Source organism: Danio rerio, chromosome 7, assembly GCF_049306965.1.
Source record: "Danio rerio strain Tuebingen ecotype United States chromosome 7, GRCz12tu, whole genome shotgun sequence".
NCBI lineage: Eukaryota > Metazoa > Chordata > Actinopteri > Cypriniformes > Danionidae > Danio > Danio rerio.
Genome location: NC_133182.1, coordinates 9,677,548 through 9,696,635, shown reverse-complemented (window position 1 = coordinate 9,696,635; position 19,088 = coordinate 9,677,548). Strand labels below are relative to the sequence as shown.

At 33.3% G+C, this 19,088-nt stretch overlaps 2 protein-coding genes across 3 annotated transcripts in view; one reads left to right on the top strand and one right to left on the bottom strand.

The window, feature by feature from the left end:
* Positions 1-472: 472 nt before the first annotated feature.
* On the bottom strand, positions 473-16,372 carry LOC141375297 (uncharacterized). Its single transcript, XM_073908073.1, has 3 exons — positions 16,149-16,372; positions 4,435-4,844; positions 473-3,669 (listed from the first exon to the last, which is right to left on the bottom strand). The coding sequence occupies exon 3, from the start codon at positions 1,935-1,937 to the stop codon at positions 954-956; it is 984 nt and encodes a 327-aa protein (XP_073764174.1). The 5' UTR covers positions 1,938-3,669; positions 4,435-4,844; positions 16,149-16,372; the 3' UTR covers positions 473-953.
* The window catches only part of aldh1a3 (aldehyde dehydrogenase 1 family, member A3), a 145,511-nt gene continuing 135,539 nt past the window's right edge, over positions 9,117-19,088 (top strand). Inside the window, exons 1-3 of one of the 2 annotated variants that reach the window (XR_012382525.1) lie at positions 9,117-9,271; positions 15,299-15,403; positions 16,208-16,348. Coding sequence is in view for 1 of the 2 variants with exons in the window: in NM_001044745.1 (NP_001038210.1) it covers positions 9,173-9,271; positions 15,299-15,403; positions 16,208-16,348 (345 nt within the window). In the remaining variant the exon portion in view is untranslated. 2 annotated transcript variants of the gene reach the window in all.

The window sequence follows — 19,088 nt, the reverse complement described above, 5'->3', positions numbered from 1 at the left end:
TTATATAATTTTATGCAGGACACATAATTATGTGATGCGTGCAAACAGAGCAGCGATGTGTTAAAAGCAGCTCTCGGTAGCAACAGATACAACACAAACACACTGCTGAATAAACTATGCTCTTCCTCCTGCTGACTATTGTAAGTTTCAGTGTTTTCAAAACAGTGAGGAGATGATCATTGGTCAGATCGGGTTGACGAGGCTTAACCGCGACCTCCTCATCGACTGAACTCAAGCATCTCACAGCCATGGAAAACTCGTACAATTTCATGAATGTCGTATTTTTCCTGCTACATTTGGATTCTTCATCTCTTCATTCATACAGTACTACATGTTTAGACGTAACAGAAAAACTGGCCAAATGCTAATGCATGGTGACAGACGCCCAGTGGAGAAAGATGTGGAGAAATTTGAAGAACTAAGCCTCCCGTCCCTCTGGACAAGACAGCCATAAAAGACCTTTCTTTGGAGTGAATTTGACTTTCACATTAGAAAGTCTGCCCGAGGAAAACCTTTATTGGTCTTAAGGTCAATATATTGACTTTGTTTTAAATTTCTGCAGATACCCATTCACAGTAGCAGTAGTTGAGAAGGAAGAGATTCCTAAATTGTATTAGGGAGGAGGCAAGTCACAGTGAGACTCGCGAGGAGCGGGACTGGATAGAATTACCACCAAACCACTTCACCCACATGGCTTCTTGTCTACAGCTCCCCAAGCTTACTTGATGCATTTATCCTCCTCAACTCTGACTCCCATATGCGTTCAAGCAACTTCAGCATGTGTCTACATTACTCCAGCCTGAGATCCTAGGCGCCAGATTTACCAGAGTTTCCCAAATGGTTACCAGATCCAACAAGTTCTCAGAAAAGGTGTCAGATCACCCACAGATCCCTGAATAGGCGTCAGATACACCAAAGTTCCCTGAATGGGTGCCAGAGCTGCCACCAGAATCTTACAAATGGCTACCAGAATCGTGACCTCCCAGTGCTGCTAGAGCCATGTGACCTCCTAGTATTGCCAAAGTCGTGTGACCTCCTAGTGTCGCCAAAGTCGTGTGACCTCCTAGTGTCGCCAGAGTCGTGTGACCTCCTAGTGTCGCCAAAGTCGTGTGACCTCCTAGTGTCGCCAGAGTCGTGTGACCTCCTAGTGTCGCCAGAGTCGTGTGACCTCCTAGTGTCGCCAGAGTCGTGTGACCTCCTAGTGTCGCCAGAGTCGTGTGACCTCCTAGTGTCGCCAGAGTCGTGTGACCTCCTAGTGTCGCCAGAGTCGTGTGACCTCCTAATGTCGCCAGAGTCGTGTGACCTCCTAGTGTCGCCAGAGTCGTGTGACCTCCTAGTGTCGCCAGAGTCGTGTGACCTCCTAGAGTCGTGTGACCTCCTAGTGTCGCCAGAGTCGTGTGACCTCCTAGTGTCGCCAGAGTCGTGTGACCTCCTAGTGTCGCCAGAGTCGTGTGACCTCCTAGTGTCGCCAGAGTCGTGTGACCTCCTAGTGTCGCCAGAGTCGTGTGACCTCCTAGTGTCGCCAGAGTCGTGTGACCTCCTAGTGTCGCCAGAGTCGTGTGACCTCCTAGTGTCGCCAGAGTCGTGTGACCTCCTAGTGTCGGCACAGTCGTGTGACCTCCTAGTGTCGGCACAGTCGTGTGACCTCCTAGTGTCGGCATAGTCGTGTGACCTCCTAGTGTCGCCAGAGTCGTGTGACCTCCCAATGCTGCTAGAGCCGTCTGACCTCCTAGTATTGCCAAAGTCGTGTGACCTCCTAGTGTCGCCAAAGTCGTGTGACCTCCTAGTGTCGCCAGAGTCGTGTGACCTCCTAGTGTCGCCAAAGTCGTGTGACCTCCTAGTGTCGCCAGAGTCGTGTGACCTCCTAGTGTCGCCAGAGTCGTGTGACCTCCTAGTGTCGCCAGAGTCTTGTGACCTCCTAGTGTCGCCAGAGTCATGTGACCTCCTAGTGTCGCCAGAGCCAAATGACCTTTCAGTCAAAGCTGTGGCACATACCTAAGCCTTCTGACTCACTGGGATTGTCTGACCTGCCGATGCCTCTTGACTCAAAACCTCCTGATCCACCGGGGTTGACTGACCTGCCAGTGTCTCCTGACCCAGACTCTACTGATCCTCCAGGGTTGTCTGACCTGCCAGTGCCTGCTGACCCAGACCCTCCTGATCCACCAGGGTTTTTGAACCTGTCAGTGCCTACTGACCCAGTGGCTCCTGATCCACTGTTACTGCTCCACTCTCCAGGCCTGCCTCAGATCTACTCTTCAGGTACCCCTCAGCTCCATGCCCAAGGACTGCCTCTGCTCCATGCCTCAGGGGTGCCTTTGGAAAATTTATGTTACAGTCCCTGTCCTGTCCAAGTGACGTACTGTCTGTTTGTCTGTCTGTCTGTCTCTCCATCCATCCATCTATCCAACATGTTTACACATTACACTATTTATCTGTTTGTCTATCTATCCATCTGAAAGGACAGCCCTATTTAAAGGTATGTCTTCATACATGGTGGGTTTTGTGCAGCAGGTCTCAGTCGGTGCAGCAGAATATAATCATATGTGCTTGTTTGCTTCGCTTTTATCCAGTATATTTTGCAACAAGCCTGAGCACTCTTTATTTAGTGAAAAGGCTCTTTGTGTGGCCTTTGGACACCTGGAGGGAGTTTTCTGAGGATCACTGCTCCTCCTCGCTGCCCTCTCTGATCTCCAAAAGAAAAAAAAAGAAGCTCTAATTCTAATAACTGTAGAAAATAATGCCATAATACTAAATAAATGAATGATTTTTATTAATAGTTATAATCTTCAATATATTCAATATTTTCTCGTCCTCTTCAGTAACTGAAAAAAACAAAATGTTGCCAGATGTTGGGCTTATAAGAGGACGAGACATCCTCTATTTTAGCTCCACTCATATTGGCCTACTACTGCTGCTAGTTCAAGCAATCTGAATGCATGTTAGTGATGGGTCGTTCATGAACGATTCGTTCATTTTGAATGAATCTTCAATATGACTCGGGAACTACGAGTCCTCTCAGGGAGTGATTCAATCATCCGCGCATGCGCACATTTGTGCAGGTGGTATCGTTCATTTCAAGTCTTTTGAGTCGTTCATCGCGGAAAGGCAAAAGCCAATCATATGCGTTTAGAGCCGGAAAAAGAATTAATCCGTTCATCTCTCGAGTCCTCTATCGGGTCTGTGTCATTCGTTCATCACAGGCCAATCATATGCGTTTAGAGCCGGAAAAAGAATTAATCCGTTCATCTCTCGAGTCCTCTATCGGGTCTGTGTCATTCGTTCATCACAGGCCAATCATATGCGTTTAGAGCCGGAAAAAGAATTGATCCGTTCATCTCTCGAGTCCTCTATCGGGTCTGAGTCATTCGTTCATCACAGGCCAATCATATGTGTTTAGAGCCGGAAAAAGAATTGATCCGTTCATCTCTTGAGTCCTCTATCGGGTCTGAGTCATTCGTTCATCACAGGCCAATCATATGTGTTTAGAGCCGGAAAAAGAATTGATCCGTTCATCTCTCGAGTCCTCTATCGGGTCTGAGTCATTCGTTCATCACAGGCCAATCATATGCGTTTAGAGCCGGAAAAAGAATTGATCCGTTCATCTCTCGAGTCCTCTATCGGGTCTGAGTCATTCGTTCATCACAGGCCAATCATATGTGTTTAGAGCTGGAAAAAGAATTGAATTGAAAGGTGAACTAATTATCATGGCTCCTATTGACTCACACTGTTTACTTTGGTTAAGATTATATGTGACTGTCAGTGTAACGTGAACGAACCACTGATATTTGAAGACATGAAGAGGTGAGCTAAGCAAAGAGACAACAATCCCTTCATAGACAAAAGAGCAGGTAAACATTGAATGATTATTTTCTCCTTCTTATAGTTTTCTATTTATGACTTATTGATCGTGTGATCAACCTTTTGGGCTAGTTGTAGATGTGTTTGGAAGCAATTCGTAACATTTTAATAATATTTTGGCAAATTGAACCAAATGAACGAAATGACTCGAAAAAAGATTCGTTCATCTTGATGAACGAGACTCATAGATCCGAGTCAGTAAAATGATCCGAACTTCCCATCACTAATGCATGTGACAGCAGGTGGAATGTAGCTCAACCAATAAAAGAAAATAGATGTCATATTGCAATAAAATTGTCATAAGGCCACGATGCATATTGTGACATTTTTGTATTGCATTAAATTGTACCACGATATATTGTTTAACCCCTCATAAAACTAATGGTTTAAGTAAATGAAGTAGTTTAAAAAAGTAAAGCATCTGTCGGTAATCTCAGGGTGTGAATGAGCCAAAGTTAATAGTGTTAGAGATTTATTCAAATCCCACATAAGAACAACGGTACATAATCTCTGGGAATATTGTCATTTATACGAGCTCACGATGTATTGTTTGAAAAAGCTTTCATGCATTACTTGATATGAAGTGTGTATGTGTGTGTTTTCAGTAGTTGGAGCACCTGTTGTCTTCAGTTAAATCTCAGCATTGTTGTCAGTCTTGTGCGCTTTCATTGAGCTGTGTTGAGGGAAGTGTCTGCGTTTCTTTGAGGATGCGCTCATTAGCATTAGCGGGGTAATGCTGCTAAACGCGCCTGAAGTCTGGAGCTCAGAAGATCCCTGACCTTCATTTAGAAGGTGTTGAACGCCAATTAAGCAGAGCAGCGGAGCCTGGAGGACCAGCACCTGCCTCTGCTTTCCCACCAGCTCAAACCCTTCACCACTGACAGCCGCTGATCAAAAGTGAACACGGTTGGATTTGATGGCTAGTGGATGAACCAAATTTTGCTCTTTTCTGTCAACGTGAACCAAATTTGACTTGAAGTGAGCTGGATAATGACACAGTGAGCAGACAAATATACAAAACTGTCAAATTAACTGATTTACTGAGGGAAGGAACTACAGTGAATTACATGATACACTGCAAATAATCTATGAGAAAAAATGATGCAAATTGCTATCTATCTATCTATCTATCTATCTATCTATCTATCTATCTATCTATCTATCTATCTATCTATCTATCTATCTATCTATCTATCTATCTATCTATATATATATATATATATATATATATATATATATATATATATATATATATATATATATATATATGAGCAATATCACACAAGTAGCAGTGAGCGCAGGCCGAGTGCCTTAGTGCCCCCACCAGTGCCGATATATAGCCATATCGCACTGCTACGAGTGTGATATTGCGTTTATACAACAGTTTGATGGCATAATTGTATATATAAAAGGAAAATCAAACACAGAGAGTTTCAAAAACCCTTTTGTATGAGGAACTACTTTCTTCCACATTGGATTCAAATCATAAGCTGACAGTAAAACAGTTGAGTAAAGAGGCTGTAGGAGTTCTGATATTGCAGAATATCGCACGGCTATCAGCCAATCAGATTCGAGAACCAAACAGTACTGTTGTGTGTGTGTATATATATATATATATATATATATATATATATATATATATATATATATATATATATATATATATATATATATATATATATATATATATATAGTTAAAGGCAGAATTATTAGCCCCCCCTGTTTATTTTTTTCCTAAATTTAAGGAAGAGAACATTTTTTTCAACACATTTCTAATCATGATAGTTTTAACTCATTTCTAAAAACTGATTTATTTTATCTTTGCCATGATGACAGTAAATAATATTTGACTTGATATTTTTCAAGACACTTCTATACAGCTTTAAGTGACATTTAAAGGCTTAACTAGCTTAATTAGGTTAACTAGGAAGGTTAGGGTAATTAAGCAAGTTAATGTATATATTAAAAAAATATATACCTTAAAGGAGCAATATTGACCCTAAAATGGTCATGAAAAAATGTAAAACTGCTTTTATTCTAGCCTAAATAAAGCAAATAAGACTTTCTCCAGAAGAAAAAATATTATCAGACATAGTGTGAAAATTTCCTTGCTCTGTTAATCATCATTTGGGAAATATTTAAAAAGGAAATAATTCTGACTTCAACTATATATTTATATATAAAACATTTGAGTATTTTTAGAGGACCTAAAGATCTCTTTTGATTCACTTTACTTGCTTCGACTCTGATATTTCGCATTTGTACAATTTAGTATGATTTGCTCATCCCCCAATGATGGTTCACTGAAAAAACTGATTCATTAGATTTTTTTAATAGTTGCAAACTATTTGTATTGGCTGAATTGAACATTACTAAATCCATTTTCTTTCAGTCCATTAAAACTGTTTGCAACCACTTACCTTTAAAAAATTGTAAATCCAGGAAATAATTTTTCAGTGTTGGGGTTAGGGGTGGAGTTTGGTACCAGACCTCCTTTTAAAAATCTTACATTTTTGGATGACTGAACTCGTATTAATTTGTATGAATTAGCCACTAATTTGACAAAACGTAAAATGTACCCATTTGCTTGTGAGATAATTTATTGGTATGAACCTGCTAGAAACAAAGCTGAATTATTTACATTTAATAACTGCACTGTAAAAAATAAAAAGTTGAGTTGACTTAAACATTTAAAGAGCAACCTGCTGCATGAAATTTTGAGTTTATTAAGCTTCAGTGGTTGAACTTGTGCCAAATAATGTTTTTAAGTTGACTGAAAAGGCTGTCTTTTAAAGTGAAGTATACTTTATCTGATAATCCAGCACAACTTCAACCACTAAAGCTTAATAAACTCAAAAGTTCTTTGCAGCCAGTTGCTTTAAAAATTTAAGTTAACTCAACTTTTTTTTTTTTACAGTGGTAAATGCTCAAATAAAGAAATCAAAATTCAAAGTCTACTCAACTCATTTTTTTACTTTCACTGAACAAACATGCAGTTAAATTGTTTTTATGGGTTAATTCAAGCTCAAAAAAATCTCCACCCAACTTACAACTTTAAACCGAGTAAATTTATAAGTTGGATTTTTTATACTGTGGCAAACTCTGCAATATCCATGCATTTATTGAATTGAATTCATAGTGAATTTATTTGAGCTAAATAACAAAACTATATTGTCGTTTTAGAGCCCTGAATATGTTTTATTATTGAGTTTTGCAAGAATTGTGCCTGTTATTGATCAGATCTGTATCAACATTGAACTAACATGAGCCGAATAATGACACTATTGTCTTTTTAGATCTGCAAAAATAATAATTTGCCTACTAATTGAAGACTCTTTAATTAATCCTGTTTATAAGTATGCCATGACATTCACATTTATCCAAAAAGTGACTGACAAATACTGTTTTGTATAAAGCTCTATATGAATAAATGTGACTTAAATATCACAATTCTTTTCACTGCATTTTTCCATTGCAATACATTTCTTCTCATTCTGCAACATCGATGCTTTGATTGAATTGAATTCCTACTGAATTTACTTAAGCTGAATAACACTAACTATATTGTCTTTTTAGAGTTGTGAATCTGTTTTATAGCTGAGCTTTTTAGAGTTGATAGTTATTGATCAGATCTGAATCAACACTGAACTGAAATAAGCCGAATAACGTCACAATTGTCTTTTTAAATCTGCAAAAAATGATAATTTGCCTTTTAATTAATGTGACGCTACAAAAGCGACTCACAAATATGCTAATTCAAATCTGATCTGAATGTCATACGAATTTTCTCTTATTTAATAAAGTGAATCTCTTTTGCTTCTGTGAAGCTGTTTTGAACCGTATAAAGCTCTATATCAGGGGTCAACAAACTTGTTCCTGGAGGGCCGGTGTCCAACAGATCTTAGCTCCAACCCTAATCAAACACACCTGAACAAGCTAATCAAGGTCTTACTAGGTATACTTAAAACATTCAAGCAGGTGTGTTGAAGCAAGTTGGAGCCAAAACCTGCAGGGACACCGGCCCTCCAGGACCGAGATTGGTGACCCCTGTTATATATGAATGAATGTGACTTAATTATCACAATTCTTTATATTTTTATACTTTATATTTTTGCATTGCAACATGTTTCTTCTCGTTCTTTCTTATTTGAGCTGAATGACACAAACTAGATCGTCTTTTTAGAGCTGCCAATCCGTTTTATAGCTGAGTTTTGCAAAAATCGACACTGTTATTGATCAGATCTGAATCAACAGTGAACTTAAATGAGCCGAATAACGTCACTATTGTCTTTTTAGATCTGCAAAAATGCTAATTTGCCTCATAATTGAAGTAAGCACAATCAATTTGTTAATGTGACACTTCAAAAGCAACTCGCAAAAATACTCTAAATCAAATATGATTTGAATTTACTTTGTAATTTCCTCATATTTGATGCAGCAATTCTCTTTTGTTCCTATGAAGCTGTTTTGAACCGGGCTAAACCGTATAAAGCTCTATATGAATAAACCTGACTTAAATATCACAATTCTTTTCATTGCGTTTTTACATTGCAACATGTTTCTTCTTGTTCTGCCTCTCTCTTTCTCTCTCTCTCTCTCTCTCTCTGAGCCTTGCCCTCATTAGGACGTGTTTAGAAAGCTGCTGAAGTGAGAAATGGGCCCGCGAGAGCTCGTTGTCCTAATTAAACTTTGACAAGAAGAGTGACAAGAAGCAATGGAGGGGAAACAATGGCAACAGTGTCCGAGTATGAGCCCAAAGCTGGGAAAGTCTTTGTCCCGCCGAACAAAAGCATTTGTTTGCACGTATTCAACTCCACTCAACTTCACCAGGCCCAGGTGCAAAAACCAACTTCGAGATGAACATCAGAACGCATCACACCTTGGCCCATCTGATGCCCGGCCCGCCGTCGCCTCCAATCCGTCCCGCCGCCAGCAGATCAAAGACGCCGTGTTACAATGTAAATATTGCCGGACAATTAATTCACACTCATTACCTCCGGGTGCCTGCCGTAAAGACACAGCCAATCACTTTAGAGGATCGCAAAAACATTCCAAAAGCGCAGCGGTTTTCCACAGCCTGATCTGCGGAGGCTTCCCAAAGGAAAGGCGGATCTGGAAAACAGCATGTTTGGTGTCTAAATGGCTGATTCACTGGCAGGTGGGACTGTGTTTGTCATGGTAGGCGGAGAACAGACTTGCCTGAAGGGGAGGACCTTTCAAAAACTTCTTATAAAGTGTCTGCTGGATGTGGAATCATGTTCAGTCCACACAATAATCTACTCTACAGCACTTCTTCTTCTTCTTCATTGCTATGGCACAGAACGGGACTATAGAGAATGGGGACTCTCGAAACACGTCCCCTCCACCTCTGCCTCAACCTGTGAAGATCACTGAGATCAAACACACTAAGGTACAGTAAAGCTGCTAATGTAAAACTCTGCTATTCCTGTTGAGGAGTTATACAACTTCAGCTGTTCAAAATAAAGCTTTATATAGAAGCTGATGACTTTTGCAAAGTTTATTAGGAAAGTTGGTCTGGTGGATTAAAGAGCAACAATAAACAAGATACCGATTTAGAAGCTACTGATCAGTTTACTGTCATATGGGAAAAATAATTAGGTTAATTTGAGTGGTGTTAAACGAGGGATGCATTGTCATGTTTTCATATTGCATATTACTGTACGCATTTCATGTACATGAACATTAGTTTAATATTAAATTTAAGGTATGATTATATAATTACAATGTTAAACATTATTTAAAATTATTAAATCTTTATTTATTTACTTATTGAATAACTTAATATTTTATTAAGTTATATTTTAACTTTTATTTTTGAAATATATTTTAAAATATTTTATTATCATATTTTTAGATGGGGGCTTTAATAGTACTTTAATATTTACACACACATGCACGTGTGATCTAACGGTTTGTCTTTAAACTTTTTTTATTCATATTTTATTAAAGGTAATGCATATTTTGTGTCCAAGCAAATTAATGAACTCATTTAAGTTTATTTAACTTATTTTTAATACATTTTATTTGAGATATTTATATAATTAGGTATATATTTTTTCTTTTTATGTAATGACAGTGTTTATAAACTAGATATTTAAAATTATTACATTTTTCCTCATTTCTTAATCACTTTTGTGGGCAGGTTACTGACCTAAATATTAGATGTAGATATTCAGAAAGTTGTTCTGGTGAATTTAAGAGCAACAATCAACAAGATACTGATTTGGAAATCCTACTGATTATTTCACTGTCATATGAATATAATAACCAAGTTATACTGAGAAAAATTCATTGGAAAGTGGGTTAATTTGAGTGGTTTTAAACGATTGTCATGTTTTCATATTCCCCATTCCTGTACGTATTTCTTGTACAGGCACATTTAGAAACTTATTTAGGCTATAGTTATATAATTACAATGTTAAACAATATTTAACATTATTAAATCTTTATTTATTTACTTATTAAATAACTTAATATTTTATTTAAAAAATATTTCATCATATTTTTAGATGGGGGCTTTAATAGGACTTTGATATTTACACACACATGCACGTGTGATCTAACGGTTTGTCTTTAAACTTTTTTTATTCATATTTTATTAAAGGTAATGCATATTTTGTGTCCAAGCAAATTAATGAACTCATTTAAGTTTATTTAACTTATTTTTAATACTTTTTATTTGAGATATTTATATAATTAGGTATATATTTGTTTTCTTTTTTTGTAATGACAGTGTTTATGAACTAGATATTTAAAATGATTACATTTTTCCTCATTTCCTAATCACTTTTGTGGGCAGGTTACTGACCTAAATATTAGATGTAGATATTCAGACAGTTGTTCTGGTGAATTTAAGAGCAACAATCAACAAGATACTGATTTGGAAATCCTACTGATTATTTCACTGTCATATGAATATAATAACCAAGTTATACTGGGAAAAATTAATTGAAAAGTGGGTTAATTTAAGTGGTTTTAAACGAGGGATGCATTGTCATGTTTTCATATTCCCCATTCCTGTACGTATTTCTTGTACAGGCACATTTAGAAACTTATTTAAGCTATAGTTGTATAATTACAATGTTAAACAATATTTAACATTATTAAATTTTTATTTATTTACTTATTAAATAACTTAATATTTTATTTAAAAAATATTTTATCATATTTTTAGATGGGGGCTTTAATAGGACTTTAATATTTACACACACATGCACGTGTGATCTAACGGTTTGTCTTTAAACTTTTTTTATTCATATTTTATTAAAGGTAATGCATATTTTGTGTCCAAGCACATTAATGAACTCATTTAAGTTTATTTAACTTATTTTTAATACTTTTTATTTGAGATATTTATATAATTAGGTATATATTTGTTTTCTTTTTTTGTAATGACAGTGTTTATGAACTAGATATTTAAAATGATTACATTTTTCCTAATTTCTTAATCACTTTTGTGGGCAGGTTACTGACCTAAATATTAGATGTAGATATTCAGAAAGTTGTTCTGGTGAATTTAAGAGCAACAATCAACAAGATACTGATTTGGAAAAACCTACTGATTATTTCACTGTCATATGAATATAATAACCAAGTTATACTGAGAAAAATTAATTGGAAAGTGGGTTAATTTAAGTGGTTTTAAACGATTGTCATGTTTTCATATTCCCCATTCCTGTACGTATTTCTTGTACAGGCACATTTAGAAACTTTTTTAAGCTATAGTTATATAATTACAATGTTAAACAATATTTAACATTATTAAATCTTTATTTATTTACTTATTAAATAACTTAATATTTTATTAAAAAAATATTTCATCATATTTTTAGATGGGGGCTTTAATAGGACTTTGATATTTACACACACATGCATGTGTGATCTCATAGTTTGTCTTTAAACTTTTTTTATTCATATTTTATTAAAGGTAATGCATATTTTGTGTCCAAGCAAATTAATGAACTCATTTAAGTTTATTTAACTTATTTTTAATACTTTTTATTTGAGATATTTATATAATTAGGTATATATTTGTTTTCTTTTTATGTAATGACAGTGTTTATGAACTAGATATTTAAAATGATTACATTTTTCCTAATTTCTTAATCACTTTTGTGGGCAGGTTAATGACCTAAATATTAGATGTAGATATTCAGAAAGTTGTTCTGGTGAATTTAAGAGCAACAATCAACAAGATACTGATTTGGAAAAACCTACTGATTATTTCACTGTCATATGAATATAATAACCAAGTTATACTGAGAAAAATTAATTGGAAAGTGGGTTAATTTGAGTGGTTTTAATCAAGGGATGCATTGTCATGTTTTCATATTCCACATTCCTGTACGTATTTCTTGTACAGGCACATTTAGAAACTTATTTAAGTCATAGTTATATAATTACAATGTTAAACAATATTTAACATTATTAACTCTTTATTTATTTACTTATTAAACAACTTATTATGTTACTTAAATGTATTTAATCATTTGTAGATGAGTTAAGGACTTTAATATTTACACACACAAGCAAGTATATACACACTATTCATGCATAGAGGAGGCAGTGATCTAATAGTTTGCCTTTATTAAACTTCTTTATTTATATTTCATATAAGTTAATACATGTTTTGTGTACAAGCAAGTGAATAAGCGTATTTAAGTTAATTTAACTTTTTTTAATACATTTGATTTGAGATATTTACATAATTATATAAATTTTTATTTTGTAATGACAGTGTTAATGAACTAGATATTAATAATTATTCTTTTTTTTTCTCGTAATTTCTTAATCACTTTTGTGGGCAGGTTACTGACCTAAATATTACATATAGATATTCAGAAAGTTGTTCTGGTGAATTAAAGAGCAACAAGATACTGATTTGGAAATCCTACTGATCAGTTTACTGTCATATGAATATAATAACCAAGTTATACTGAGAAAAAAATTTAGAAAGAAGGTTAATTTGAGTGGTTTTAAACGAGGGATGCATTATCATGCTTTCATATTCCATATTACTGTACGCATTTAATGTACAGGCACATTAATAAACCTTTCAAAGTAATAATTATATAATTAAACATTATTTACAATTATTAAATCTTTACTTATTTACTTATTAAACAACTTATTGTGTTATTTAAAACTATTTAATCATATTTGTAGACGGGTTAAGGACTTACACACACGCACTTAACAACTTTCAATTCATTTGTGTGGAGGAGTCAGTAATCTAATAGTTTGCCATTATTAAACCTTTTTATTCATATTTTATAGAAGTTAATACATATTTTGTGTACAAGCAAGTTAATAAACATATTTAAGTTTATTTAACTTATTTTAAATTCATTTTATTTGAGATTTTTATATAATAGATATTTTCTTAGTTTTATTGATTTTGTAATGACAGTGTTACTTAACTAGATATTTAAATGAATTAAGTTTTCCATATTTCTTAATCATATTTGTGAATTATTATTGAAAAATAATTAATGAAGTAGGTTAATTTGAGTGGTTTTAATCGAGGGATGCATTGTCATGTTTTCATATTTCCTATTCCTGTGCGCATTTCATGTACAGGCACATTAATAAACTTGTTTAAGTTGTATAATGTTAAACGTAGCTTTAAATTATTAATTTTTTACTTATTAAATAACTTAATTTCTTATTTAAAAGTACTCAATATGTGTAGATGAGTTAAGGGCTTTATTATTTAAGCACACATTTTTTATTTATATCTTATAGTTAATACATATTTTTTGCACAAGCAAGTTAATAAACGTATTTAAGTTTATTTAGCTTATTTTTAATACATTTTATTTTACATATTTACATAATTAGATGGGTTTTTTTTTTCATTTTGTAATGACAGTGTTAATGAACGGGATATTTAAAATTATTCCATTTTTCCTTATTTCAATTTTCTTATTTCTTTTTTTTTCTTTCTTATTTTTTAATTTCTTATTTTTTTTTTTAATCATATTTGTAGGTTTGTAGATTTCTCGGTCATATTTGCAGGTTAATGACCTAAATATTAGATATAGATCAAAGATTAAAGAGCACCAATAAACACGATACTGATTTGGAAAACCTACTGGTCAGTTCACTGTCATTTGAGTGTAATAGCCAAGTTATACTGAGAAACATTCATTTGAAAGTGGGTTAATTTGAGAGGTTTTAAACGAGGGATGCATAGTTATGTTTTCATATTCCTGTACGTATTTCATGTGCAGGCGCATTAATAAACTTATTTAAGTTATAATTATTTAATTACAATGTTAAACGTTATTTGAAATTATTACATTTTTACACCTATTAAATAACTTTACTAATAATTAAACTAACTAACTATATATATATATATATATATATATATATATATATATATATATATATATATATATATATATATATATATATATATATATATAACATTTGTAAATAACTTTCAATTCATATGTGTGGAGGAGTCAGTGATCTAATAGTTTGCCTTTATTAAACTTTTTTTATTCATATTTTAAAAATGTTAATACATATTTTGTGTACAAGCAAGTTAATAAACTCATTTATTCATGTATTTATTCCATATTCCTGTACGTATTTTATGTACAGGCGCATTAATAAACTTGTTTAATATATAATTATATAATATTTGGTGTTTATTTTGTAATTACAATTTAATGTTTTATTTTGTAATTTTAAAATATTGTTTTTAGATTTATTTACTTATTAAAAAGCTTATTGTTTTATTTTAAAGTATTCAACTATATTTGAAGATGGGTTAATGATTTAAATATTTACACATATATGTATTAAATGATACACACACATACACACACACACACACACACACACATATATATATATATATATATATATATATAGTGTTATTTATGTTATTTACGTTATTATGTTAATTATGTTTTTTACATTTCTAAACCACTTTCTATTCATGTGTGTGGAGGAGTCGGTGATCTAATAGTTTGCTTTAATTCAAATTTTGGAAAAGTTAACACATATTTTGTGTACAAGCAAGTTAATGAACTTATTTAAGTTATAATAAACTTTATTTTAGATATTTACATAATTACATATGTTTCACATTTATTCATTTTGTAATGACAGTGTTAATGAACTAGATATTTAAAAATATTTAAATAATTAAATCATATTTGTAGGCAGATTATTGACCTAAATAGTCACACACACACACACAAACACACGCACTTGTTATTTCTATTTATACCTTATGGATGAGTCGGTGAACTAACAGTTTGTATTTATTTATTGAAACGTTTCTATTCATAGTTTGGAAAAGCTTTTCATAATCATCTTGTCATTCTTGTTCATCTATTTGATCATCGAATACATCTTATCATCTTAATCATCGAATACATCTTAATCGTATTTGTTTCAGATTTTTATCAATAACGAATGGCACACGTCGAGCAAAGGGAAGCAGTTTCCTACAATCAACCCGGCAACAGGTGTCAAGATCTGCGACATCGAGGAGGCGGATAAAGTGAGAGGAACTTGACTATTTAAATCAATTAAAAAAAAAGATTTACAATCTGTCATGTCATTTTTAATTACAGTTATAATTAATCATGTAAATATATGACATCTGGTTAAGAAAATAAACTCATTTTGTTGATGATATCTATGAGATTTTTAGAGTTTGTCATGTAAAAGAGTGTATTATTTGTTTTATGCAATTACATTATTGTATTTAGCTGATATACTATTAAATTATAGGTCACAAACAATGAACAACACATTTACAGCATTTTTGTGAACATTGCTTAATGAAATTAAAGCTTGTTAGTTCTTCTAACTAATGTATTAACTGGTTAACTCGTAATTATTCAAATAATGCATTACTAAACATTTAAATTAACATTAAATATAATTAATAACCTCTGTAGTTATTGTAGTCAATGTGTAGCTAAACACATTAACAGGAATGCAACCTTATTGTGAAGTGTGTCCAAATTATATTCCTTTCATTAGACTGTTAAACTAGATATGCTTATGAAAATGATTTGAGTTTATTTTATGTTGCATGATTAATGATTTTCCCTGCAGATAATGATTTATGTTGTTGTTATTATGGTATAAATATGATTTGAGAATTAATGTAGGCATACATGGCCTGTTATTTAGCTTCACTATGATTTGCCTTTTGATACAGGAATGATTCGTTAACAATATTACACGCTATTATTCTGCAATTTTAAATTAATGATAGCTATAATTGATTGATTTACCTTTGATATGTCACGTGGTTGTTGTCACTGTAGTCTAACATGCTGCTGTGATTGTTCAGGCTGATGTGGATGAGGCGGTGAAAGCTGCTAAAGCTGCGGGTCAGAGAGGCTCGGTGTGGCGGAGGATGGACGCGTCGAGCCGCGGAAGGTTATTAAACAGACTCGCCGATCTGCTGGAGCGGGAGCGCGCCGTGCTCGCGGTGAGTTTTGATTGTTAAACTGTCGCGCGCATGCGGTCTGGAACGCACATTCTATTTTGACGTTTCATTAGCGACGTCACTCATTTGAAGTTGAGTTCAGCTCGTCTTCGCGGGTTTTTCTGTCAGAAACGAATGCCTTTAAAGGCCAAAGTTGCATGTATCGATAATGTTGTGTCAGTTTGTGGCATAAGGGTTTTTTTTACAGTGTAGATAGATCGATATATTAGATGTATTTTCGGTCAGAAACTAATGTTAGTCTCTTTCAAGGCTAAAATTACACATATTGATAACATTGTGTCTGTTTGTGACATGAAGACAGACAAACATAGAGACAGAGAGACAGATAGATAGATAGATAGATAGATAGATAGATAGATAGATAGATAGATAGATAGATAGATAGATAGATAGATAGATAGATAGATAGATAGATAGATAGATAGATAGATAGATAGATAGATAGATAGATAGATAGATAGATAGATAGATAGATAGATAGATAGATAGATAGATAGATAGATAGATAGATAGATAGATAGATAGATAGATAGATAGATAGATAGATAGATAGATAGATAGATAGATAGATAGATAGATAGATAGATAGATAGATAGATAGATAGATAGATAGATAGATAGATAGATAGATAGATAGATAGATAGATAGATAGATAGATAGATAGATAGATAGATAGATGTATTTTCTGTCAGAAACCAATCCCCTCATGGCTAACTGCGGTAAAGTTAGATTCAACTTTCCATTCACAATGTCTCTTATTTGAAATTGGGTTCAGCTCTCAGTATTGCCAGTCAGAAACTAATTCCTTTCAAGGCTAAAGTTACCTATATCTATAATATTGCGTCTGTTTTTTGGCACAAAGGCTATAATATATAGCATAAAATACTATACTAGCTATAGTAATATATATTACAAATACTGTAGTGTTATTCATCCATGTAAAATGCTTGTTTTAATCTGTTTTGGTAATTATTTTGTATAAACAAAACTGTTTATACAAAATTTGTGGTATAATATAATACAATACACTACAGCCCTTATGAAAATAAAACTGATAGATTAAATACTGTAGTGTTTTTGAACCATACTATAGTAAAGTGTATTTTACAGTACATAATTCTGTTAATGAATGCCATGTGTTAGGCTAGTCTTAACTAATGAACTTTTTAAGACAATAACAGTGGTGAATTGTAGTTTAACATACTCAGTGTTTGCAGAAAACTACTGTATTATGTGAATTCCTTACATACCTATAATTGTTGTTACCATAGCATATTAATTCAAGTACTTCACAACAGTATGGTTTAAAAACACTGTAGTATTTACTATACATAACTATAGTATTTTGTTGGGAGTTTTTTTGTTGTAAAATTTCGGGTACTAAAGTATGTATTACAGTTTATATAATAGTTAAAGTCGGGTTCACCTCGTCTTCGCTGTATTTTCAACCAGAAACTAATTCCTTTCAAGGCTAAAGTTACCTATATCTATAATGTTGTGTCTGTTTTTGACACAAGCATAGATAGATAGATAGATAGATAGATAGATAGATAGATAGATAGATAGATAGATAGATAGATAGATAGATAGATAGATAGATAGATAGATAGATAGATAGATAGCATAAAAATACTAGCTATAGTAATAATACTCTAGTTTTTTTATCCATACTATAGTAAAATATATGTTTTATAATGTTTTGGTAATTCTTTAGTAATGGTGATGCAACAACTATAGTAATATAAACAAATTACCTACGATACAATTATAAACAAAACAAATATTCTACAATACACCAAGGCCCTCATGATAATAAAAACGACATAGTAAATACTATAGTGTTTTTGAACTATACTATAGTAAAATGTATTTTACAGCTTATTTTTACTGCTTATTTTTTATTTTTTACCACTGATACCATACGGTAGTCTAGTCTCGACAAGTGAACGGATAAACTGTAATGAATACTGTAGTATAATTTTTTTTTTTTTTTATGACAATAACAGTGGGGAATTGTAGTATTTATTGTACTCTATATTTGCATTAAACTATTGTGTACACTCTCAGAAATAAAGGTACAAGAGCTGTAACTGGGGCAGTACCTTTTCAAAAGGTACATATTTGTACCTGAAAAGTCCATATTAGTACTTCAAAGTAACATTTTAGGTGCATTTGGCTACTGATATGTACCTTTGAGGTACCACTAAGGACTCTTTAGGTACAAATTTGTACCTTTTGAAAAGGTACTGCCCCAGTTACAGCTCTTGTACCTTTATTTCTGAGAGTGTATGAGGTAAATTGTTTACATAACTATAATGGTTCTGATACTATTGCAACTGTTGTATTGCCACAGCATATTAATTCAAGTACTTCACAACAATATGGTTTAAAAACACTGTAGTATTTACTGTAAACAACAATAGTATTTTGTTCTTCATGTGGGAGTTTTCTGTAGTATAATCTAAGCCAGTGGTTCTCAAAGTGGGGGTCGGGACCCCCCGAGGGGTCGCGGGGCAATGAAGGGGGGTCGCCTGGTGATTTCCAAAAATCTATTTTTATTAAACCATAAGAATTAACATATTTTATCCATAACTATACTGAAAATAAAAATAGTCGTTTATAGTTACTATATACTATATAGTTACTATAGTAGCTTATAGTTACTAGTTCTATTGGATTACGACCCCTGGGGTAATTACATTATATTAAAGGCAGCAATAG